Here is a 26,834-nt window from a genome sequence, read left to right on the forward strand (position 1 = left end):
TCCAACTCGAATGATACACCTTGCCGCCTACGTGTGTGGCTTCAGCACGGGATATAAATAAATGAATGAAAACCATGAACGAATGACAGGGAGACAGTTGGAACACGACGCTCTCACTCGTAATGCAGGGCTACATGCTCACACATTTCGTGTGATCTGTTTGTCTCTGGCTTTTTGTATCTTCATGTTCCTCTTATAGGTGATGTCAGTTGCCTAGCAACCGAGCAATCAGGGCCCGATTGTTGCCATGACAACATGGCAGGGGTATCATCATGGAGAGGATAGAGATGAAAGGAGGATGGGAGTGAGGGAGGAGAAGAGAGAGAGAGAGAGAGCCCTGCCATTGAAGGGTGTTGATAATGTGAAGCCCACAGTGAGCAGGTAGGAGGATGACCTCTGTGTAGGCGGCTCAGCGCGCTCATGAATGCGGAGATTAGAAAATGAATGCCTGGTCCTATGCGGCTGGATGTGCGGGTTGCACAGTGTTTGACGGTTGTAGCGGTGCGGGCTTCACTCCAGATGGAAATGTCACGATGTGCTCTAGTTGTCTTTAGTCACAGACGGGGGGGGGGGCGGTGCAGGAGCCACAGCTCAGTGCTGAGGTCCAGAGGGCTTTGGGCCTAACCTCCGCAGGTGTCAGAACCCATCCATCACCCGACTGCAGGCCACTGTAAAGCAGCCCTATGGGGTCATGGTGCATTTACTCTGTTTATTCCCTCGCTCAACTCTGCTTCACCCTTAATACAGCCGTCTAGCAGAAGGCCTGGGAGGGCAGGAACAGGACACACACTAACACCCCCAATATGATGCCAATTACACTATGAATGAGTGGACACAGAATCATATTTAGTGTCGTTATATTGACAACATTGATTCAATTAACAACGGACATGTTATTATTGTAAAGACTGATGATGTGTCTTTAACCCAACTATCCCACTTTCAGAATAGTGAAAACGGACATCTGTAACAACAAGCGTACTTTAAGAGAAGCTATGATGTATCAACTGTTATAGAAAGTGTACTCAAATTAGGCCGACTAGTTGCAAGAACACTGACGTTTGTTCTACCAAGGTTGTGTCTGCTTTTACAGATTCGACTATACTACAATATACAACATATTTTGTATATGTGTCTCTTATAATGATAAGCACATTTCATAAGATACTTGACAGACTGTGTAATACTACTTTTACCTTTGTGGTACAACTTTCTGACGCCCAGGTCTGAAATGCATTTAATATACTTATAATGAAGTTAATAATCTGCTTATAGCACTGTCAATTACACTTTTAAGCACTAATAAATATCCATAATGATGTATGAAAAAGAATCATAACACATTATAAAGTATTCAGTTAAACATATCATCTGAATGTGTTATATGATTATTATTCATTTGTTGTCATTATAAACATATTGTATATGTATTACTTTGGAAATGATCATTCACAAACGTGAAACAGAGAGGGACCAGCTATCATAAAGTATTATTAAATACTTTATACTGCATATTTATGAGTTTTTAACTATTAATATACAGTGCTATAGGCAGATTTAAATGCATCATATGTATTTATAAGATGCATTGAATACATGGGCGTCAGAGTGTTAAAATTGGCATCAAAATTCAATGGTAAAATTTACTTTGGCGGTCCATTCAGGGACTACTTTGTTTGGCTGCAGGGGCATATTGGAGTGATTTGACTCCTCTGGCTAAAGAGTTACCATATCTGATAAATGCCTGGTCTAAAGTCACTGCTCTGACCACACACAGGGATGTGACTCTGTGTGCCCCAAAGGGTTGGAAGACTTTATTCAGGATTACCGTCTTACTTCATGTCTGAATAACTTGATCAGTGAGTTGAATCAAAAAAGTTCCTCATAATTGTTGTAAAAAAATAGATACACCATTTTTTAAGTGGTCCCATACTTAATCAGTTAAGAAATACCCTTTGATATTAATTTAATTCATAGACTAAATTCCATGAATAGATAATTATTAACATAATGAGTAAACATGATAGATTCAATTGTGGATCCTTAAAAAGAGTTAAAACAAGAAACAAATATGCCTGCCTTTTCAAAATGTATTGCAACACCTGTTGCTTTTATCTAGAGAATGATATATGACATGATATTTGTTGGATTGATTTGAACTGGTAATATCAGAAAGTACCCCAAGATATGAAATCTGAACTTTACATATCTGTACGATACGTTTAACAATTTCACAGTAAACAGGAAGCTCAATTCCTCACTGCTAAAACTAGAATGGTTACGGGGCAAACTTCAAATACAGTCAATGTCATTAGCCTGGTATGTAGCAGTCATTTAGGGGACACAACTAAAGCCAAAAACCCCTGACTCCTTTTCAACTTACTTGGTCGGGCAAAAACATTCCTTGTTAACATTTGTAAATGATTTAACAAGTGTATAGCTAAGGTATACAAAACTGAGAAAAGAACATTCCTTTTTAAAGCCTGAAGTTGGCTTAATAAGTGACAACCAACAATTAATATTAACTACTGACTAATCAACAAAATAATTGTGTTTTTTGGGCAGAGTTCTCAGAATCTGCACATCACCTTGGTAATCACTGAGCATCTTTACTAAGCATGGCTTATCATTTGCGTTCACAGTCTTGAAATGTCCGAACGGCCATACTGTAATCGCAATGACGTGAATTTTCCTCTTGGAAATGAACATATAGGCTACAGTTAAAACACAAGCCGCAAAGGGATACATATGTAATTATGTAATGGTTGCATAACTGAGATATGTGTCAAAAATGTTGCTCATTTTATATCATCTTCTCGACACTCAGCCTTTACTCGATGTCTATGTTTCGTAACGGATTATCTGCGAGTGTGACGGGGTGTCACAGAGGGAGCAGAGAGCAGCGTGGATGGCAGCCTACTGTCTTGTTGACTTCATAAAAAGAGAAGAAAAAGAATATAGCAGGTTTACTCTGAGAGTCTCCGTCTCCTTCTCTCCCCTCCCTCACCCAGCAGCAGTGACAAACATCTTGTATGAGTCACGGCTGGAGCAGGCTGCCAGTCCTCTCTTTCAGACCCCTGCCTTTAACATCAAGATATATCCAACACCAACAACTCTGGCTTCCAGGAAAACTCTCTCTCCTCCTTTGCTACGACTGCCCCCCTTCCCCTTCCCCCTCCCTCTTTTTTATTTCCCCATACCCTTCCCCAGCCTCCCATCTCTCTCTCTCTTTCTCCCCATCCCTCTCCTCCTCTACTGCGGGTGTCTGGGAGGCTGTTTTTCCTCTGTCTCTTGCTCATGAAGGGCCGCACTAAGCTACCTTCCCTCTGCCCGTGTGTGGTAGGTAAATTCACCTCTCCGTTCGTGTCGTTCTTCTCCTTCCATCTCTCTGTGGCTGCCTCTGTTTTTGCATGTTAGCTTGAAAGTCTGCTTGTGTTCTGGCAGGCTTTTGAGAGGTCTGCGCCTACATCTGTGCGTATTGCATCGAACATGCTCGCAATCTCCTCCACTGTCTTAGATTTGTGAGAAATATGTGTATGAGGAATGTTTTGCTCCTCATGTATGTGTGCTCCGGGTATTACGTATGAACGTGGCCTGGCACATGTGGGTGTGTATGTGCCAGTGGGCATGTTTAGTCACGCAGTAGGAGTAAAACTCCAGCGGACTTGTTGATTGAAGCATTATAGATTCATTTATTCTCCTTTTGGTTAGGTTTTGGCTGTGTATACTTGAATATAATTCATATTTGTGTGCTTCTCTGTCCTTGTGAGGACCCTAGGACATGAGTCTGGTGCTTAAGGACAACAGACAAAAAATTGACGTCACATTGAGGTCATTAGAATTTAGGGTTAGGATCACTGCAGGGTTAGAGACAGAGGTGAGAGAATGGGTTTAAGACAAGGTAGGGCAAGTATCATGAGGTTAAATACAGTTTCTATATTGCTAGTATATAAATGTATGTGTGTGTTGTGACAATGAAAACACCGAGCAGCCAGCTGTAGTCCAGAGCGAGTCCAGCCTTCATTATCTGAGGAGACATGAGGAGCTTGTAATGGCTCAATGTATCTTTTATAAAATACTTTGAATTGGTTCACACCAAAAGAATCATGCTTATTTTTTCCTTATTTAAGTCAACTTCTTACATGCAAACAGTCCAATTAAACTCCCGTCTTCAGCAATAAGCCATCTAGGTCAGGTTTAGGCAACAACAACAGAAAAAGAAAAGTACGGATAAAATAGGGAAGTCACACGGGAAGAAAGTAAGAGTAATAAGTAAGGAAGAGACTTTAAGCATGGACCTGTGTCTGTGGACCCATGCATAACCCGACCTCCTTCATTATGCACACTTTTCATTGTTATACATCCTGGTTGACTGAAATATGTCAAACACAAACTGATTTGAAGGATAGGTATGAATTGCAGTGAATACATTGTCGTCTTATGACAACAGCCTGACTAGGTGGTGGAGTGCAAACATGCTCCAGCGTTTATGTATGGTTCTAAGACGTTAGAGTTGTAATTGCAAATGTGAACATAAGCTTTCGGTGTCACTTGTTTGAATTGCAGTTCATTGTGCAACAGATTTATATTGTAAGTGGCTCTGATTAAAGGAGAATTATTATTTTGTATTGACTTCATGATTGGATTACGATGCAGTGAAAACGTAAAGGATATTGATTAAACATTTTGTTTGCATTTCATTTTTATTGCAGCAGCATGTTGGGTTTTGAAAGAAAACGAACTCCTGACCCTGTGCTTTACTGTGTGTTTGTATTCACATCAGATACAGAATGTAGCAAAGACCCCTACATGTTAGCTTACTCATGGTTTAAAGATCTGGAGTTGATTATAGAAAAAAAACCTGAGAAATCAGGCGTGTAGCCAAAGCGTTAGAATGTCAAAATCAACAGTTAAATGTGCCTTGTGGAGTTGTCTTGTATAAAAGAGAAGAAGTTGTATTACAATTCAGTTTTACTTCACTTAAACAGTGAGTGTATCCTTCAGGCCAAACAAACTTTTGGCGTGCATTGACTTGCACATAAAACATTCGGCTGTTATTGTCAAGTATTTTAAAATCGTACACATTTAACATCCTGTTTTTTTGCTACTTTACCATCACCGTTAGATCAGCGGAATAGTGTGACGTGGTTGTTAGGACTGTGGATTACGTGAAAAGAGATAGAAAAGCACTAGTGGAAGTCAAAACTACAGAGGGAACCTTGGTAATGCACTTTTGACCTCGGAAATAGTTTGCAACCTAATGAATAAGGGAAGACCAATATATTGGATGATTAAAAAAACAATGGAAGTTTAAAGACAAAACCCTTGGAGCTGTTCAACAGATAGGAAACACTCAGGTTCACCACAAGACACAAACCTCACAACAGCCAAGTTACACTTAGAGCAGCATCCAGGAGACCTGTAGAGCAAAGACTGACTAATGCAAGAGGATTGGAAAGAAAGTACAAACAGCTCATAATCCAAAGCAAGCCACGTCATTTGTCAAACCAAGAGGAAGTGTGTCATGGTCTGGGTCCATGTGGAGTCCTCTCATGTCAGTTCATTGATAATATCCCTGCTGACGGCAGCAGCAAGATGAGAGTGGAAGAATACAGAAAAGTACTTTGATCCAAATTAAGATATCAGAAGAACTCATCGAACAAAGCCTTAGCAGCAGGACGATGATCTTTAACATGCATCCAAAGCAACAAAGAGATATTAAGAAGGACATAGTCAAATGTCCTTGATAAGCTGAGTCCATCACCAGACCTTAAGTCCAACTGAGCATGTGTGTCAGTGGCCGAGGACCGTACCCAAGGCAAAAACAAGCCCCAATCAAAGCGGGAAGTGAAAATGGCTGCTTTTCAGGACCTTCAGGGCATCACTAGGGAGAACACCAAGTGTCTGCTGTGCTCTTTGGGTCATACACTTCAACCAGTCATTGACTTCCATTCTTTTGTGTGGGAGCACTACCTGGACTTGGGGTGCTCTTTTATTAAGGATACATGTGGACAGAAAACTCATAAGAAAACTCCAAGGCACCTTCTTGTTAAAAATTATAATTATTGTATAGTAATGACAGTCATGTTTTTTATTGTTTTATTTACTTTTATTGTCATTATTACACAGGTATTAGTAACGAAACGGTTTCGTTACTAATACCTGTGGGCTGCCATTATTATTACCTAGAAACTAATGTTTTGTATCAAGCCTTTATCAGGCGGGACTAAAAATCAATGGCCATTTTTTGCGGGATTTCAACTACAAATACGATTTTATATACATTTGTCAAAAATGTTGAGGTCACTGAAGGCCGTAGTTCCTACACAGTTTCTGATGTTTATGCAGACCTCCTGCTTTGACAGCTGAGGGTCAGCAATGACCTCATAGTGATTTAAAGGAAACATTATCCTCCAAAGACTAGTCTGAGTCCTTGTGTCACAACTCTATACTACAACATTTCATTTGTGCCATATTTATGGAGCCATTGCCACTTCTCTGTGTCCTCTTTCTTTCCAGAAGCTGATTCAAAGTGATGTTTCAACATTTTGCTACTCTTTTTGCCGTTAAAAGCTTTTTATTGAGTTTTGTGGAGCACGTGATTGTCTGATTGGCTACCCTATCACCGCCTGTTGGCTAAAATGAACTGGAATGGGAGGTCAGAGTCTTATTGAGTCCATTTCTCTGCTCTGCCAAGAGGATGTCGTCTATATTGTTATGAATCACGCTTCATGGAAAATCATAACTTTGACATGACAAAGTATTCATCAGATCTGATATAGATTAAGACAACATTACAAAATAAGATCCTAGATAGAAATGTGTTATATCCTTTGATAAACCAGGTAAAAGTCGAAGTTAGATTAAAATCTTCTTTCCAAGACTGACCTGGCCAAGAGGGAAGCAGTTTAGAAAGAAACAAAGCCTTTTTTCTGTTTCTCATCCTCTTTTTGTGTGGTAACAACCTATATTCACCCCAACAATGCACTAGTAAGCACACTGGGTGATTATGGTAAGCTGTTGATTACTAGGGGCTCTTAAGGTACCGCTAGTTGTGTTAACTGAGTAAATGCAGTTATTTTCTTCTTTTTGTCACTTGTGTTTCCTCCATTTTCAATACCTCAAATGCCACACACACCAATACTTAATTTGCCTAGCAACCAAATGTATGGTGAAGGTTTGTAAACTAATGTTGCAATTCTCTAAAAGAAGTCATTTGGATGTCAACATGGGCATAACAATCATATTGCAAATGGCTGTGATATTAATTGAGTCAGTTGAAAAGAGATGATCAGGTCAGGAATAGACTGTTACCTGTTGGCTCTGTTTTTAGCATTTGGCTGGGATCGCTGATCAGCCCCCCCCCCCGCTGTGCTCGTCCCCCCCGAGCCAAATCACTGGTGGTCTGAGGCTCTTTGTTGCATTCCTTCAGAGGTGGCTCCAAAAACTTTTACTCTGTCAAAAGGGTGAGGCAGATTCTAAAACTGAGAAGCCACACGCAGTGAGCTGCAGACCAGTATGAGCTTCAATGGGAGTCCATTGTAATTCAAGTTTGAATTAAAAAAAATGTGGCTCTCTTGCCTTCATTAGTAAAGCAATAGATAGTGGCATTTATACTTTTAAGTTTAGTCAGAGCAAATGCAAACACATTCAATGCAAATACTAGTGGAGAGACTCAACATGGGCAAAAGAGAATGACGCGTCTCATTGCATCGACCTTTGATACATATAGTTGCCCTAATGGAAGAAGCATCAAGAGTGTGTATTACAGCCTTCATTTGGGGGCTAGCATCCATGTAACACATACATAGGAAAATATGATGTCATGATTAGCAATGTACTGCCCATTACGTGTCCTTAGTCCTGGCCGTGTCTTGCTAAAATATACATAATCACACACAGCAAATGTTTAAAGATAAACTGAGCTGTAGTGATGTCCGAGACAAAGACAGTTGTGTTAATAGGAAAACCACCATCGCCTGCAATCTGAATATTTAAGTGAGTGACACAAGTTGCTACAGAAAACATGGAAAGGCAAAAAATAAAACACTACAAAAAATAAGGCATATGTAATCTGTACCACAATATCAAAGGTGTGTGTTATTAGGTAGATAAGAGAGCAGATCGAACACATCCATCAGCAATAAGAAAACAGTACTATGATTTGAATGTAAGTAATTAAAATAAAAACACTAAAGCATTTCAAAGTATACCATCGATTAGAATGTGGATTCTATCAGTATGAGAATGTGATGGAAAAAAAGAGAAATCCCACCTCTAATCCAAATTCTGTATTCAGGGTATATGCAGGAATCCTGAAGTCAAATGTAATGCCTTTTAAGACCTTTTTTAAGACCCTTCCCATACATTTTAAGACCTCATCACCACTTGGAGTTTTAACCGGTTACACTTGACCTCATATTTACTATATACAGTATTGATTGTCCTTCCTCCTTATCTTCCAACCATTTGGACGCAAACTTGCATTCCCCCATAACGATGTTGTTTAACAACCGGCGTAAACGGACCTTCGCGCCGTCAAGCAGTGAGCGTGCGATGTCCTGTTCAGATGACGTCCAACCCAACGGGATGCCATAAATAAACTTCACAGAATCACACTACACGCCTACGCAATGATTACATTCAGGCAGACTGTAGAATACAACCTCTTTGGACAATTTATATACTTATTGAAAACAAGCTACAAAATGTCATACCTTGGAAAATGCCGTTTAATACTTTTTAATAGCCTTAATTTTCGTTAAATTGATTTATCAACTTTTAATACTTTTTAAGACCCCGTGGACCCCCTGTGTATTAGACATATTTTTTGTGAGAAAGGATTCATGATTGACTATATAAATATACAAAAGTGACCTACTTTGAAGACAACTCTGGAGTTATACAGGGAATATAAACGATATCATGGCAATAATGTTATACACAACAGAGGCATTCTCTGATGTGAGAGGCAATGGAGAGGCACATGGGGGCTGCTTCAGCACATTACATGTCACTTGTTAGACGCTTTCATCCAAAGCGACTTACAGACATTCAGTACTGTGGACAATCCCCACAGGAGCAATTTGGGGTGAAGTGTATTGCCCAGGGACACAACGACATGCTGACTGCAGTGGGACTCAAACTTGATATCCTCTGATTTAAAGATCAGCGCACTAACCCACTGAGCCACAGCTTCACCCGAGAGAAAGCATTTTAGCTTGTGGACGTTCTGGTGTACAATACACAGATTTGAGTACAGGCCGGTGATGGCGCTGGCAGTTGGCAGCGATCACTCTTCCACATTGTTCCATCATACATGTCTCCGATTGAGGACAGCTGGCAGAGGATGGTGTCAGTAGGACTGCTGCGGTCTTCAGTGTGGGAGGAGGAGCAGCAGACTGTGATGGAGGAAGTGAGGTGATGGCTGGATAGAATTAGATCACCATAGTTGCTGTGAGACCTTCTTCGCCTGTCACAGGAAGAAGATCATCTGTTCGACTTTCATGATTATAGTGTAGACGTTTTCATCCCATTTGGAGGGAGGGGCAGATCATTATCCCCAAGAGCTCAATGTAACTGTCTCTAAGCAGCTACCAGAAGAAGGGTGAGTTTAGAGTGTAGCCTGCAAACCCAACATGCGTAAAGCGCTGCTCCAGGGCATCGCTGCTCCAGGGCATCGCTGCTCCAGGGCATCGCTGCTCCAGGGCATCGCTGCTCCAGGGCATCGCTGCTCCAGGGCATCGCTGCTCCAGGGCATAGCTGCTCCAGGGCATCGCTGTTGGGGATGAGTCAATGTTACATTTACACAGGTGGGAGGGTTTGGAAGCAGGAACATCAAATGTGAAAATATACGGTTTGCTTTCGCAGATGCAGCTGAGCTGAGGCTTTGACCAGGTGTTAGGTGCCACATTATTCTGTTTAATTCACTGTGAATAATTATCCCTGAGCAACTTTAAGGGAATGTTGGAAGGGTTTTAAAGGTGACCATAGTCAAGTCCAACTTTCCCTGGCATTTGAAACATAGAATATATTTATTGAGATGCCTTTTAGTTAACCAACTGAGATCTTTATTTGACTTCTTTCTATTTTTTAAGCCAATTGTTATTTTATTTAATCGTTTATTTGGCAGGGACAATGCACAGTAATGAACACTTAAAACATTAAAATGTGTCAAGCGTAACAGTGCCAGATTTAGCTTTGAGCTCATTTCCATCCGCAGTCCCTCACATAAAACATTTAAGAAAATTACATTTTACAAACATAGCAAAAACAAAATACAAATTGTGTTCTCTTTGTATTTTGAACAGGTGCGCTCAGATCCCCAAGCTGAGAGAAATCAGATCCAGCAGACTCTGTGTACTGTAGGTGTGAATAGTATAATTCTCACCTTATAGTCGGTGGAGCTAAGGCAGTCTCACAGCCTCAGGAGACTCCCAGTTGTGTTTTCACTTTAATATCACTATTTCAGTGTCAAAGCAGCTCAAATTCAGAGGTTTTAGAAGGCTGAAGGAATCCATGCTTGTTGTGTAAGATCCCAAAATGGGTGGAAGAAATATGGATGTTCTGATAACCCAATGTTTGGATAAATATAGATACCCAGTCCCACAAAAAAACGTGAAATATCAACGTTGGTCGACAGGGCAAAACTTAGTATTTTCATAAATAACCCTCTCAAGACGTGACGTGGATACAATATTTTTGTCCTATTCATTTCTAATGACCAGTGCCCATGTCACGTGATTGCAAACTTCCCCAGTGAGAAAAAAAACATGGCGGACACCCGATTTATTTTTTGTGGGAAATCCTAAATTGTAGGATAGTTTGGCCATTAAAAGGCTTTTTGATTACATTCCTAGCGAGAAGTTTATATTGCACTTTTAAAATCTACATCCAGTGGATGTGTAGGATCTATAGTTTGATAGATATTACGTAGATTATTTGAGCTCCATGTCTTTTTTTACAAAATATTGCATCCATGTCACGTCTTGAGAGGGTTATTTGTGAATATACTACGTTTTGCCCTGTCGACCAACGTAGCTATTACACGTTTTTTGTGAGACTGTGTTGTGAATATAACGTCATTCTGTGTAGTTTTGACAACAAATACAGTGTGGGCTTAACTGAATGTAGCGAAAGGACCTGCAAACTACAAACATAGAAGACCATATTTCAGTGAATCTTGAATGTGAAGCGATGAAAACATATTATAGGGTTAAAAAGCATAATTTCTACACTTTTGTAAAGAAATTGTTCAGAGACAAAGAGTCCAGATGTAACAAAATACTCTCCTCAAATGACGCAGTCTGTTCTACTTCTGTACTTCTTCTGATGAATAATAATAATACAAATAACACTTTATAAAGTGCTTTTCCTGGTGCTCAAAGACGCTTGATATCTAGTTCATTCTTAAGAGACATTCGAGGGTGTTGAAAAATATGGGCTTTTTGATCAATAAAGATAAAAGGCACAACACAAGTATAGTCCGGAAACAAACAAGTCATATTTGCTGAAACTATAACCTGACAGTAGTACATGAGACCAATAATAATCTTACTCTTCCTCGGGCTCCTAATGATATTTGCATTTCACAAGCTTGTGAACTCCAATCAAACCGTCAAACTATGAAGCTCTGATTGAATATAAGTCAAGATGTTGTTATGTCATTGTCTACTTGAGAAACATTATATCACTGTTACATGTAACACGAGAACGTTTGTTTGGTTTTGGCTCCATTGTATTCAAGATGGCGGCACGGTCACCAACTCTTTCCTTTTACAACTTAACAGAAAGCTCAAATATATTTCTGAAGACAGAACATAGGTTCATATTTGATCACACTGCCCAGTTTGACAGTTTGAATCTCAATTCACAAGGATGGATTGACACTGTGCTCAATATAGTTAGTGTTTCAGGGAGAATTACAAACATTTTAATAGACCAACTACAGCTTAAAGGTAAGGCTTGTCTTGTATAGATAGATTTTAAAGAACAGTGAATAATGGTCAATGTTATATACTTAGCAACTCCAAAATCGTCGATAGACATAGAAAAGGCATAAATGCATCTGTCTGAATCATATTATTGTATATGCTGGCAAGCAGTCGTTTTTTATTTCGTATGTAAAGAAGATACATCCCTATTGCGTTTTTCTCACCCACTCACTATAACAAGATTTAAAAATGGCTACCAAGGCTTGCGGAAAAGATAAGGAAATGTGGAGTATGGCACATCTGGCTCAACCTACAGTGTATTAGGCTTAGCAGCGTTTCTGGCATTCTCAGGCTCGCTGGTGAATAATGCCAGCGATAGCAGCTTGCTCTCCGAGTCACAGCGCCTCTTTATATTCTCTGTGAATTGGAGAAAACACTGGCATGTGTCATGACATGTGACGCATGTCGTAGTAGCATGAGGCACCTGCCTCTGTGCACTGTGCACAATGAGCCGTGACAGAAGCAGTCATCTTATAGATACGGTGACCGGGATGCTGCTGGGAAGTGGACTATTTATTAGGGATCTGCCACCCCCTGCAGATGTTGTCATGGAAACACCGGCTCTTTTGGGTCTCTCTCTCCCTCACAATGCAGCATTAGGATGTTAATGTTATACTCAACACTGGAACACCACAGTTCAGGTTTGCATGTGACTCCCACGCTTACATAACGCTGTAGTGGAAGGGGGAAGCCATTTACAGCAAATGATCACCATGGAAATGATGCTGCATCTGTGATGAGTATATAATATACAGTCACATCCATCTTTGTGTATGGTCCACTGGAAGTGCTGCTTGAATTATAATAAGACTACTTAGATGTATAAACACACATCTGTGTCATAGGGTATAATCCAATAGTTTTGTCCTATATACAGGAGGGTAGAGAAAAAAAGCCTTTCTATGTCATGTGTGTAGAAATGGAGTTTCTGTGAAATCACTGAGAGGCAGCCAACATGACTTTCCTGCTGTTCTTACACATGTCAGAGCTCGATGGACTGAGAAATGAAAAGCTTTCCGTGCTTTTTCCTCTGTAAACTATTATTTAAAGTCAAAGTAGAAAGTGCTTTGCAAAAGAAATATGTTCAATGTCTGTTAAATCAGATACATATAGTGATTTTAGTAGCAAACAATGGGAAACATTCTTTATTTTCCATTATTTTTCCATTAATCAATTCATCTAATATTAAACATTCTTGATGTCTTTCACTTTAAACTAGTTATTGGGTTAAAACTAACATTTGTTATGAATATCCAAAAATGCATACAACTCATTAAATGGTCAAAAGAAAATATTGTAATCAGTGTAGCTAACATATTGTTATAGCATCACAAGACACCATTTTTTACTGAACATTATTTTTAATGAAAATTAATCGTAAATAAGGTGTATCAATAAATCAATAAAGGATCAATAAATAGTATGTGTTTAGTCTTTTCCTCTTACATCACTATTTACATCATTCACTTGTCATTAAACCGATATTGGAAGTCGATCACGATCAAATTAGTTTTTATCTATTTAATCATTTTTTATGACGAGTTAGTTACGTTCGCAGTGTAGAGAGGTGTTCAACTGAAATTATGTTACTTCTGTTACAGTCGAGGCCAGTTTCGTTTATTAAAATCCATCCACTGCTGAAACCAGAGAACCAAGTGTCTTTTTTAGAAATAAATATCCATGGAAACTGAAAGATGTTTTTAGAAATAAAGTTAGACCGACTGTGAGTGAAAGCCACGTCATACCATGAGAGTACTAAAAGAAGAATGTGCACAAGGCCATGCCCACACACTGAGACACACACACACACACAGAGACACACACACACACACAGACACACACACACACACAGAGACACACACACACACAGAGACACACACACACACACACAGAGACACACACACACACACACACACACACACCACACACACACACAGAGACACACACACACACACACACACACACACACACACACACACACACACACACACACACACACACACACAGAGACACACACACACACACACACACACACACACACACACACACACACACACACACACACACACACACACACACACACACACACACACACACACACACACACACACACACACACACACACACACACATACACACACACACACACACACACACACCTGTCTTGCTGTATAGATGTTCACATAGTTGTAGTGAAAACCCCATTCTTTGTAAAGGGTGCTTTCTTAAACCTCTCTGTATTGATTGTATTGATCGGCTGATTTATGGACTGTTCCCTCTGCTCTGTGAGTTAACTGTAAAGAATATCATTTTTCCTGAGAAAGTGTCAATTCATGACCTCCCTCTGAGGGCTAGTGATCAACCTGCTGATGTCTGCAGCACATTGCACATTTCCCAGGACATCCCCACCGCTCTGGGAGGGTGATACGTTTGTCTTTTTTAACTGCACACTGGTGTATTTGGACTAGTGTTCGATTTAACGCTGACGTCACCCGACAGCGTTGAGCACTGCGCCGCAGTCGGTCCTGAGATGAATGCACAATATTTAAATATAACGTACCTGGTTCTCTCACTCCACCCTGTGGGCTCAGCACGTCAGCACAATCGCAGAGGAGTGGAGAGGAATCAAAAACAAATAACACATGAGACACCTATCATGTCAAGGAGGAAAAGAATGGAACAATTGTGGCTTTAAAAAAGGAAGTTACCTGCTTTGGTCGTTGCTGTTTATCTTCAGTACCTATCTTTCAAAATACTGTTTAATCCCTTATTACATATATGATTTTTGGCATTGACTTAGGTATTATTTATTTTCAGGGATTGGTCAGATCAACAATATCAGAAGGGAGTTAAGTTGCACACCGATTAGTTATTTTAATATCTTTAAATGTTTGATCAGTAAAGAATGAGAAGTATAAGTTATATCAAAAAGCAACTTGTCTCATCCAACAAACTGTTTCTACCACATAAACCAATTAAACAAATAGGAAATCGTCACACTCACATGTGGTTCTGTTCTTTCAGAGAAAGATATCAAATTATATTTAGTTTACTTCTAAACATTATGTCAACGTATTGCTTTTAACTGCACCTTGATGGTAAGTGTTTCAACCTTAAAAGTTTGAATCGAACTGCCTCAATACCAACCGCATTCATATATACAAGTAAGAAAATAATAAAAACTGTGATTCTGTACAATACAACAGCATTAACGTCTATACCTACCAGTTTGAACTAAACCTAATTTACTTTCTGAGTGTGTTAGTTTACATGCAGATCACAACTTTGTTTGTTCAAAATGCATTCTGTAATTATGAGAAATAAGGAAAACTTGAGCTAAAAAATTATGTACGATGGCAGAGACAAACATCGTCAATAGCCGTGTATCTGTGTGTTGATGTATGACACTAGTTTTCAGCTCATAAAGTTAGCAAACACATATCTAAGGCATTGTTTGCTGTGCACGGATTTAAAACCTTTCAGCACATTGGACAGCTCCCTGAGCACTGGACTGAATATCCAACAGGGGGCGCAGTACTCACATTGTAACATGTGGTGTTTTCATGAAGTGGCCATATAACATTTCCTAGCATCCCCCTATTTGACACGACTGTAGCCTATGTGTGTTTGTTTTCACTTTGATGAACGCTCACAATAATTCGCATGCTGCCGCCGAGTAAAGAGATGGGTGTACCGTTTCTCTGTGCTTCGCCTTTGCACTGCTCTCCTTAATGATTCCAGCTGCGTGTTAAGTACACACTTTACGGTTAATCACAGAGAGGGGGAGAGAGAGGGGAGACGGAGGAGGGGAGATACTAGTACACATTTTGAGGCTGCTAGTGTTCAAAAATATTAACAACATGGCAGTGCTTAGCGACAGACCGACGCTTTAGACGTGTCAAACGGGCACTATCATGAAGTCGCTCAAACACATTGGACCCGGGAAGCCTGCCCGCTGCTAGCACCGACCCTCCTCCTCAGCTTCCGCGGCTCTCGTGCAACTGTCTCGTGGCTCTGAGTGAGTGGCGGCAGACCGGCTTGCTCTGTCTGTCTGTCGGTGTGTGTATATGTGTGTGCGCGCGCGGTGTGGGGCTTTGGACTGATGTCTCTGCCTGTCAGGAATTTAAAGTGTCTCTCGCCGGTCATGTGCCAGTGTAAGCTCATCTGCAGCAACCGGACGCTGTCCCTCATGTTCGGGTGCAAGGTAAGCCTGGGGTGCGAGGGGCGAGGATGTTGACTGATGTTTGTGTAAATATGGAATTAAAATAAGCCCTCTGTAAGAAATGGTAGGGTTGGATTGATCTGTGGCTCATTTGAACCGGGCTTTTTATCGTTACGCGACCACTAGAGTAATTAGTAGTGGTCACACTCACCTATCCCATATGCCTTTAGATACAAGCTTATTCACACCACCATATCACCTTTACATCACCGCTGTTATCATGCGGCCGATTCCCATTTACACAGCATCCTTGGCAGGCATGATGGTGTATTTACATTGTGTTTTCTTTCATAAAAATGAGATTTAATTAATGAAACATTGATCACTTTCTGATGTATAGGCCTACTGCTTGTATGCAGGGAAGGTCACGTTAGGACTAGCCATATGCTTGACTCTTGCTCTGCATCCCACCAAAGCAAACTGCATTGCATGTTTTTGACCTTGGGAAATGCACATTATTGCTCAGGGCCACTTAAATATCAGTCACCATCAGAGAAACTGTACACCACAAAGAGAGGCTTTGAAATCAGGTAACATGAACACTGTCCCTGCTGTTAACCCACGCATGAATCACAGCCAGGCTGCTTATTCTCAGCATAAATACAGACTACTTTTTTTTTCTTTGCAGTATGATTTTGTCCTAATTTTGAGTGGGAGATGCTGTCTTTTTCTATCTAAATAGAGAGCATGTTTATTCATTCATTGACTGATTGTCCATCACATCCCTGGTGCCCCTCCCTCACAGCTTCAGGTGTTATGGCAGCCAGCTCAGAGTTTCCCTCCACATGGCACTGGAGTCTGTTGGCTTTTTGAAGCCAAATCTGACTACACGGTGCAGGCTTTGTACCAACGCTTGACAAACGGATGTGTACATGTGTAAAAAGCTCCAGATTTTTTTGTTGTTGGTTCATGTCCGTCATTTTGGTTTGCATTCGGTCTTGTTGCTAGAATCTGAATAACTTCATATATAAAAAGATATGACCTGGTGGACATATTTTTTCAATTGAATTAATCGTGATTATTTTTAGATTTAGTGACCAGAACAATTTCTACATTTCTGAGACACCGCTGGGAAAATGTTTGCTTTGTGGGTTCCTGAAAGGTAGATCCTGCTGTGCTCACTGTTCAGTATAACTATAGCACAGATAATCCCATGTGTCTCCCCCCGCCTCGCTCCCTCCTGGCTCATTTCTTCCTTGTGTATCTCATTCTGAGACACCACGTCTTCCCTGTGTTATTAAAATGATCCTCCTACGGACTTAAGGTGTCTCCACACAGTCATCATGACCAACAGTATAAAATGTAACTCCACAGCGAGCTTAGAGTCTGTAATAAGAGCAGATTTTCAAATGGGATGAACGCAAGAATCCTTCCTAGCGTCGGAAAATGAAGAATTGTGGAACAGGCTAACAGGTGTGTGTCATTTCCGCCAAAGATTTGGAAATTGGTCCGTGCGCAAAGCATTGTGGGGATTTTAAGACCGCGGAGTCTACACATGTGCAGCCTCGAAATTTCCCGCAACGAAGTATGCCGGCCTCGGTAGGATTCCAAGGATCCTGGACATTGGAACAGTCCTTCGGCGGCACTCAATGACGTAGCATCTTTGAAATAGTGGCTCTGGAGCAGCTTTCTTCGACATTGAGAAACACCCTTGGACTTTGAGAAACATGGATGGATTGTATTGACCAAAGATTAATCAAAACAATAATTGGCAGGTGGAAAATAACTTAAAGGGGACCTATCATGCAAAATGCACTTTAGTACGTCTTTTACACATAAATATGTGTCCCCGGTGTGTCAGGGAACTCACCAAGTGTCAGAAAACAAAACCCTCTTTTCCTCCATACCCAAATCTCTAAAAACGGGGCTGCAACGGAGCTGATTATTATTTGAATTGTTCTGATGTCAGAAAAGGGGTGTTCCGCCTATATGGGCAACTCTCCACCTATCAGGGGAATGGGAGACCGCTCGAAAGCGCTGGAGACGCTGTAGTACATATGCCAAGCCTGTAAGTGGCGCTGTAGTCTGCCACAAAAGCAGTGAAGAAGACTCACAGAATCAGCCCCCTGCAAAAACAGGGCTGGAATAGAGCAAATAGAGCGAAATGAGGCATGGCTAAAATGCATGATCTGTTTGGTGTTTTGAAAAAAAAACTTCACAGACATGTTTTATATAGGTATGGCCCTACAATGTATGTTTCAAATATAGCATGATAGGTCCACTTTAATAAATAATTTCCAGCCCCAATATTACCGAACATAAGATCTAGTGTCCCATTAAAGATGCCCAAATTACCAATCTGTGGATATTTCCAGCAGGTTCGGTAGTGTCTAAGCAGCTTGCATCGGGTCTGTCGCTCTTTCATGGGGTTTTTAGGTGGGATTTCATTTGGCCAGACCCTCTGGGATGTACAGCTTTAAATCTTTTATTTATTCCTAAAATTCTCTAGAAATGCCGTATGTTTGCTTTACATCCATGTAACAAAAGCTACCATAACTGGTCATTTCCAGCGGTGATGTTCCAAGGTTATTATTTTTTGCATAACCTTTGTTCTTTAACAAAGCCGAGCACAGAACTTCTCAGTCATGTTTAATTCAGGATCTCAATGAAAAGGCTCTTTATGTGGTTGGAAGCGTTCAGCAGTGCTTTAATGTGCTCTTTTATGCTTAATGCACATTGATGGCCTCACAACATTTAATCAAGATGGACCGGCTCGATGAAGTTTGTCTTGAAGCTAGGATCCAGGGCAGTGCTTATACCGAAAGCTCCACAATGCAAACCAGCCAGAGGACAGAGTTTAAATGGAAACTGAGTTTTAATGTAATGAATGATTTACGACTCGGGGATCAGTGTGCCTTCATCTCAATATCAAGATCGATGATCACCTCACCCCTAGAATCGATTCTGAGACGTCTTTACTGGAAAGTGGACAGGAAAACGACCCGCCTTCACTCATTACCATCCGACCAATCAAATGATCAAGAGTAATGATGTGGAAGATATCAGCAGTAGGTGATATCAAAGCAGAGGTGATTTGCTTTTTTCTGTAGCCTGTGTCCCTGCGTGTCAGGCACTGGTTTTACATTTCCCATCTTACTGTAAGTGTTTTTATAGCTTTGCAAGCACACATTTCCTCCTATGGAATTGACCTATTTTATCCTGCTGTTTGTGCCATCTTCCATTATAAGGAGCAGTGAGCCCGACTGTGAAGCGAGAAGAGATGCGGCAACAATGTGCGGCACTAGATAGTTGCTAATGCTGTGTTCAGGTCTAAGATTGAAGCATTTAAGGTCACCCCCTTCACAGCTTATCTGTGATCAAATACTGTAGCTGCTGTTGAGGGAGCAATGGATGTGCAGGGTGTAGGAGAAACTGCAACATGGAAGAGCTGGCACCAAAAGAGCATCATAGACCCCTATGTTGAAACAGCCAACTTTACAACCGAAAATACAACTTTTACGGCATAAAACACAAAAACGCTTTTGGTGTCTGAAGTTAAGTTCCCTATTCACGATAACTATACAGGAAGGAAAGAAAGTTATGCATTATTAGGGTTCGGCCCCACTAATGGTGCCAACAACCCGTTGCTGCAGATACACGCTTTACAACATCAGGAAGATACGTCCCCAGCTGACACAGAAAGCGACGCAGGTTCTGGTCCAGGCTCTCGTCATCTCACGCCTAGACTACTGCAACTCCCTCCTGGCTGGTCTACCTGCATGTGCCATCTGACCTCTGCAGCTCACCCAGAATGCAGCGGCTCGTCTGGTCTTCAACCTTCCTACATTTTCCCACACCACTCTGCTCCCTTCACTGGCTTCCGGTAACTGCTAATCCACTTCAAGACACTGGTACTTGCTTACCATGCTGCGAATGGATCTGGCCCTTCGTACATCCAGGACATGGTTAAACCGTACACCCCAGCGCATGCACTACGCTCTGCATCAGCCAAACGACTCGCTGCGCCCTCGCTGCGAGGGGGACCCAAGTTCCCATCGGCAAAAACACGTGGGTTTGCTATCCTGGCTCCAAGATGGTGGAATGAGCTCCCCATTGACATCAGGACAGCAGATAGCTTGCACATCTTCCGGCGCAGACTGAAAACTCATCTCTTTCGACTCCACTTCGAGCGATAGAACTATTAACAAAGCACTTATATACTAATAAAGGACTGGCTTATCTAAAGCCAGTTGAGTAGCACTTGAAATGTTTTGGCTCTATGAAACCTGATGTACTTATATGATTCTGTTTTCTTCAAGGTTGTGTCTTCCTGGTCGAATGCACTTATTGTAAGTCGCTTTGGATAAAAGCGTCAGCTACATGCAATGTAATGTAATGTAATGTAACATTTTGAGTAGCTGGCGTTAGATGGAGCACCCTTCATTGAGATAAACAATGTCTGTTCAGAAACCTATGGGCGACGTTACAAAGAAAATATCAATATGTTATACTGTTATATTCCCTTATGTCATAACACCAGAATCGATTCATTATTTAAAGATGGGTTACCAGATTAAATGCCTTAAAACACACCAAAGCTTTAAAAGTGGTATCGTGGAAAAAAGCTGATTTTTAGAGCAAATGTTCATCACTACAATTTATCTTGATTGTTACACAGTTAACATTACTTTACATGTCACTTGTTAGATGCTTTTATCCAAAGCGACTTACATACTCAATACTGTGGACAATCCCCACAGGAGCAATTTGGGGTGAAGTGTCTTGCCCAGGGACACAACGACATGCTGACTGCAGTGGGGTTTGAACCTGTGACCCCTGATCCCAACACCAACGCACTAATCCACTGCGCCACACGCCTCCCTGTAACAGACAAGAATAAACTATATTTCAAAACCATTTCACTAAACACCTGGTTAAATGCTTTGTGACTGGATGACTAGAAAGGCGCCATATTAATGGTGAAGTCAATTTACCATGGTCGAACCAAATTCAGCCTCAGTGTCACACAAAGACCGAAAACACCTTCATGACGCTATAGAATTTAAAACAGAAAACTCGACTAAAAGCAATTATTCTCATCAAATATGATTATTATTAGATGTGAGATGACTGCATGTTAAGGGGGCAGATATAAAGTAAAAGACAGGTGGGATGAAAGCTTTATGGACCGTTTCCATGTAAGGCCAAAAAAACGATTGGCGGTATATTCCCATTGAAATTACATTTTTATAAGGAATGAGGCACTTTGTAGGATATGTGAGTGTGAGTGTGAGTGTGAGTGTGTGTGTGTGTGTGTGTGTGTGTGTGTGTGTGGTGTGTGTGTGTGTGTGTGTGTGTGTGTGTGTGTGTGTGTGTGTGTGTGTGTGTGGGTGGGTGTTGAATGTTGATAGGACAGGGCTGGCTGTACTATATGATCTTGTTTTTTGCAAGCAATGCTGAAGAAGAAATACCCACTGCAGTGAATTATTGGATGTTTGTTCCTCGTGAAGCCATTAACCAGTCTCAGTCAACATGGCCTTCCGTGTGCATGTTTGTGTGTGTGAAGAAAACAGGGCTGGGGGAGGTTTAACACCACAATCCCCCGCTACAAGCGCAACATGCATACAAATGTATGTACTCAGCATAAAATGGTGTGTGCATGCTTCTATGGGCAGAGGGGGAAGGGGACGGAACGATCAAGATGTGAGGAGAATTCATGGGAATAAGTTTCTCCTGACCTGTAAACGGTCGAATGATTTTCTTCATCGTTCTACATTTTTAAAGCTGCATGTAGGAGGCGTACATTCATTGTGTACTCACTGTTTATGGCACTGCTTTTTCGGCTGATTTGTGCATCCTCAAATTATAGAACGTCATGTTCTTTCGCTAAAAACTACATTTTGGCCAATGCTCTTAGTTTTTGGTCAGTTTAAAACATTATTTAGAAAGATGAGGCCATGGTATTCGCCACTGGCCTGCAAATGATCCTGCTAGTGCTTACCATATTAATATTGGTTCTGTCATCACGTTCCTGTGAAAACAGGCTCTAGAGACAGTCAAGACGAGAACCCCCCCCCCCCCTCTTCTCAGCAGAAGCACTGCCAACGCTTGCTATAGCACCATTTACTGTATCTATGACTCTAATTTGATAATTACATTTAAGGATGATACATCTGTGTTGCTCTTATCAATGATGAATCATCTCACAGAAATGAATCTCATTCATTTGGTTGAGATGAGCATGAATTAACGAGTGAACTGAAGGAAGATGAAGTCTTGAGTTTCCAAACCAGTGCAGCCTGTAGTCAGGGAGTTAAGAAACAGTTCGAATAATATATCTTTTATAACTGTTCCTGTTTCCCTGTAGTAACATGAGCTTTGTGACGGTGAAGAACAGCACTTTGGGATTTTATTTTAGAAAAACTCTTAAGTTTGTTGGAGCAGTAATGAGCCTCAAAACATACAGTGAAGTATTTTTCCATGTCCGATCAAAGTTTTAGTTTTTAGACAATTTGAATAGTGCTGCTTGGGGAGTCGGTGCATTATTTAAAAAATACCCTTTTCTGTTCATTTTCAGGTTTATGTTTGTATTGTTTGCCTCTGCTGTCACAGATAGATAGGTAATACGTGCTCACATGTGACTCTAGAGCATTTCCATGAGGAGGATGAGAAGCTCTTCCATTTGATTTAGGTTGGATGGGAACAAGAACATCCTTGCTGCTGCAGCTGTACGCGCTCTGCCCCGGGCCGTGGTGGATGTAGAGTGTGTTGTTGTTGCAGCATACAGAGCTACAGGAGATACTAACACTTGTCAAAGTGTTGTGCTGAAACACCTTGGAGACTAGTCTGAACTTAGCACTGGCAGAATGTGAGTGAATTCCTCTTCTGAGGCGTACATGTACGAACAAAAAAAACGTTGTACTGGTAGGTGTGTACTGGCAACCGAAATTGTGATAATGCAAATGAGATGAAAACTGTGTTTGGGGTTTGGCACTTGAGAGGACACTTGAGAGTGAAAATCAACTGAGAAGGCTGGAACAATTACTGGATTATGATGGGATGTACAGGGAAAGAGAAAGTTTAGTCAAAATGATAATGAGAAATGATTTAGAGGAGCTAATGTGTCAATGTACTCGCATATCATCAGTCTGATATTAAAATGTCTTCGGCTTAACTGTTTCAATAGGTGCCAGTGGTGTTTGCTCTGCTAACTACTTGCAGGTGTTCTGACCTACTTAATATACTTCACATGTAGGGAGGGTAGTTATATTTCAATCTACGGATAAAGATCTTAAACTAGAGATTTAAAAACATTACAAATTAATTAAAACAAATACAAAAACATGTTGTTTCAGTTCTGTATGTGTCTGTGTATTCTGGTTATCATTCAAATACACTGCTGGAGTTAGACCTAAAGGAGAACCTTGACTAGGCTCTGTGTTACATTTAAATATATCACTCTTTATATAACTTATACAAATATGGTTTAATCCAAGCACATATACCTGTCTAGATGTACTCCAGTGAGAAGTATTGTACTGCACACAACTAAACTCCAGCTTATAGTTCCTTCTGACAGCGCTGTGGTGGAGCCTCACTGAGACTTAGCACTGAGCTCAAAATCCCTCAGAGTTCATCAAAGCAGAGAATTAAAGAAAATGCAAATAGATGTACTCTCAGAAGCTTGAATTCTGTGAAGATGCAGTGGGGAGTTGCCGCCTTTAATGTACACCTGAAGAGCCTCTCATGGTTCCTGAAACACTTTACACTTCTGAAGCATGTGCAGCTTCTTAGAAATGATAAGCCTGAGAGATGAGGGTATCTTTCAATCCATTACTTAATGCAGACATTTAAAAGCTCAAGCACGGTCCTTGAATTACAAACTGAGATGATATAGATAGAGTTTGACATTTGCTATATATTAAGTAAACTAATTTAACATTAATAGAAGAGCTTATTCAGCCACTTAAGAATTAAAGTACAGGAGGGAAAACAAATGCAGACTGCAGAGCCGCTCTTCATTGACCTTCACTACACCCCTTCCAGATGTACTGGATTCTTTCCACTATGATATACTGATACAATAAAGGCAGGAGACCCAGAGGTAGTCTGTTGCAGTGGTACTTTAGGACTATGTGTACAGTTCAAAGTAGAATGTAATTGCTGCAAGTTGTTAAAGCCCCTGCTTGAGAGGAAAGAAGATTTGGAAAAAAACATTTTTGATCAAATTTACTTTATTAACAGTAGAACCACCAGGGGTCGCTGTATACCTAAAACCGCCAACGGGTCAAATGTACCCGCTATTAGAATGCATTGATTTTCAAGGTACAATGCTCTTTTATTTATCATACTAGAACACGGGGTTAACAGTGAGTTCTCATTCATAACACTCCGTTCGATGTCTCACTATGGGATGCGCCTCATCGCGGAGCAAACAGAAGCATCAATCTCATTACGCCAATCCTGATTGGCTGGTGATCTTGACGTCAGCGTCAGGGAATTCACCCCCTATAAGTAGCTTGCGCCACGACGCATGCGCCATTCAAACACCTCTTCTCGCTTCAGAGCACATCTCTATAGTAGCCGGACAAGCTTAATGGTCCACAGACTGAACCCAAATATAACCATTTCGGTCGACGGGCGCTCGCCGGCTACTCCTTCTGCTTCGCAAGAAGACGCTAATACTAACGCCAGTTAGTATTAAAATCGACCTCGCCGTTCTTTCCCCGGAAAGTAAGGTAAGGTTTTGATTTTTCTCAAGCTAGCTACGCACCTGTTGCTAGCTAGCTTCCCCTTACTACCGACACCACGGTAGCGAGGACGCTTCTCTTTTTCTCTCTCACGGAGGAGAAAAGGATTAGAAGTATATTGACACACCAGTCAATATTCTTTGAGAACAAAGGACCCACACCGTCCCTTTTTCTCCGGATTAAGGACGGGTTGGTAACACTTTTTCTCTCAACGACGTACCTGTTACGAGCGGGTCCTCTCCACGCCACGAGGCGAACAAGATGGACGCCTCTCCCCCTCACACCCAGAGGAGTCAGGGACTCGGAGGCTCGGTCATGCGGCTGCGGGTTGAAGATAGCAGGCACAGACTCACACCAGGTCTGCTCGTCCTGCCTCGGGCTGGAACACGCCCAGGAGGCTATCGACAACCCCGGCTCGTGCGGGCATTGTGCCCTTTTCAATCCGAAAGAGCCTCCACCGACGGCTAGCACACCAAGCTAGCTTGTTGGAACAGGACTCCCTCATGTCCACTGATTCGCCGTTTGGCAATCAAGACACGGGGGCGTCCGCCGCAGAGACTGAGCCCCTCACTGTGTCGGTCTGGGGCTCACTAACAGCGGCAGCTGCGGAACCGGGATCCCACGCCGTTCAGGGCCGGGACCCGGTGGCGGCAAGAGACGCGGGAAACGGAGCCCCACGCCTCACCAGGCTGGAGTTCCCGGCGAGACCTCACCATGGTCTCGCCCGCAGAGGCTCGGCCTGCTCCGCATACCGCCGATGGAACTGCTGGTGGCAAGCCCACCTCCTACTGAGGATGGGCCCGTCACCAAGCAGGAACCCCACGCTGCCAGCGAAGGTGGACCGTTTCCAGTCGACCATGACTGAACGGTCCTACAGAGCCGCAGCGTTGTCCGCCAGGGCTCTGAACGTTTCCTCACTGCTAACCGCATACCAAGCAGAGCTCTGTGAGGATATGTTGAGTAATCCTGGACCGGCCGTTCTGGATGAGTTGGGCCGCGGTCACAGACATTTGTCTCCGTGTCCAACGCTGCGCCGTCCAGGCCACGGGCAAAACAATGGGGATCATGGTGGTGCAGGAAAGAGCTAGATGGCTCAACCTCACCAACCTCCCAGACCGGGAAAAGGAGGATGTGCTTGACATGCCCATCGTTCCCGAGGAGATGTGAGTCGAAAAAGAAGGAGGACGAGGCCCTCCACCTCTGCCTCCCTCAAAGGGCCCAGCCGCTGCCTTCGCAGCGGCAGCCCTTCGTCCAAGCTGCTCCGAACCCTGCTCGGTTCAAAATACCGAAAACGCAGAGGTCGCAGTCCGCCCGAGTCCCCAGCCCAGGCAGGGGACGAGGGCGAGCTGGCCTAGAAAATCTCCGGTTCCGGCTGCAGCCCAGGCGCAGCCAACCCAGAATTTCGGCCAGCAGTCGAGGAAGAAGAAGCGAGCGGCGTGACAGCCCCTCCTTCTCCCCTCTGTGACAGAGCTGGAAGTCCACGGTTCCCCAGCTCTAAATGTGTTCCCGCCGCCTTGAGAGATGCCTCAACACCATCCTCAAGTCCGCACAAACACATGTCACAAATTTGTTGATTTTTCTGTCATAAAACATTTGCCGCTGACGCATCCAGGCTTCAGGCCGAGGGCGCAGCTCAAAAAAATGATAAGAAAAACAATAAAACCAATAAACAAGCCCGTCAACTGTTCCCCTTCTGAGAGCAGCTACGGCATCTCTCAAAAGGCGGATTACAGGCGGGTCTGTGAAGGCACCACCGTCACGCGCATGCGCAGTGCCGGCTGGGGCTTTAAAGGCACCACCGCCACGCGCATGCGCAGTGCCGGCTGGGGTTGTGAAGGCACCACCGTCATGCGCATGCGCGCAGTGTCGGTGGGATTGTCGAAAAGGGGCACCACTGTGTTCAGGACACTAGAGGGCCCCATAACACAA

The 26,834-nt window shown here is 42.2% G+C and overlaps 1 protein-coding gene across 1 annotated transcript in view; it reads left to right on the forward strand.

Moving 5' to 3' along the window:
- The first annotated feature begins 15,904 nt into the window (after positions 1-15,904).
- The window catches only part of LOC117535726 (disks large homolog 4), a 62,216-nt gene continuing 51,286 nt past the window's right edge, over positions 15,905-26,834 (forward strand). The window contains 1 exon segment of the mRNA XM_034200257.1: positions 15,905-16,197. Within this exon segment, the coding sequence (XP_034056148.1) occupies positions 16,096-16,197 (102 nt within the window). The 5' untranslated portion in view covers positions 15,905-16,095.

This window comes from Gymnodraco acuticeps, unplaced genomic scaffold (genome assembly GCF_902827175.1).
Source record: "Gymnodraco acuticeps unplaced genomic scaffold, fGymAcu1.1, whole genome shotgun sequence".
Classification (NCBI taxonomy): domain Eukaryota; kingdom Metazoa; phylum Chordata; class Actinopteri; order Perciformes; family Bathydraconidae; genus Gymnodraco; species Gymnodraco acuticeps.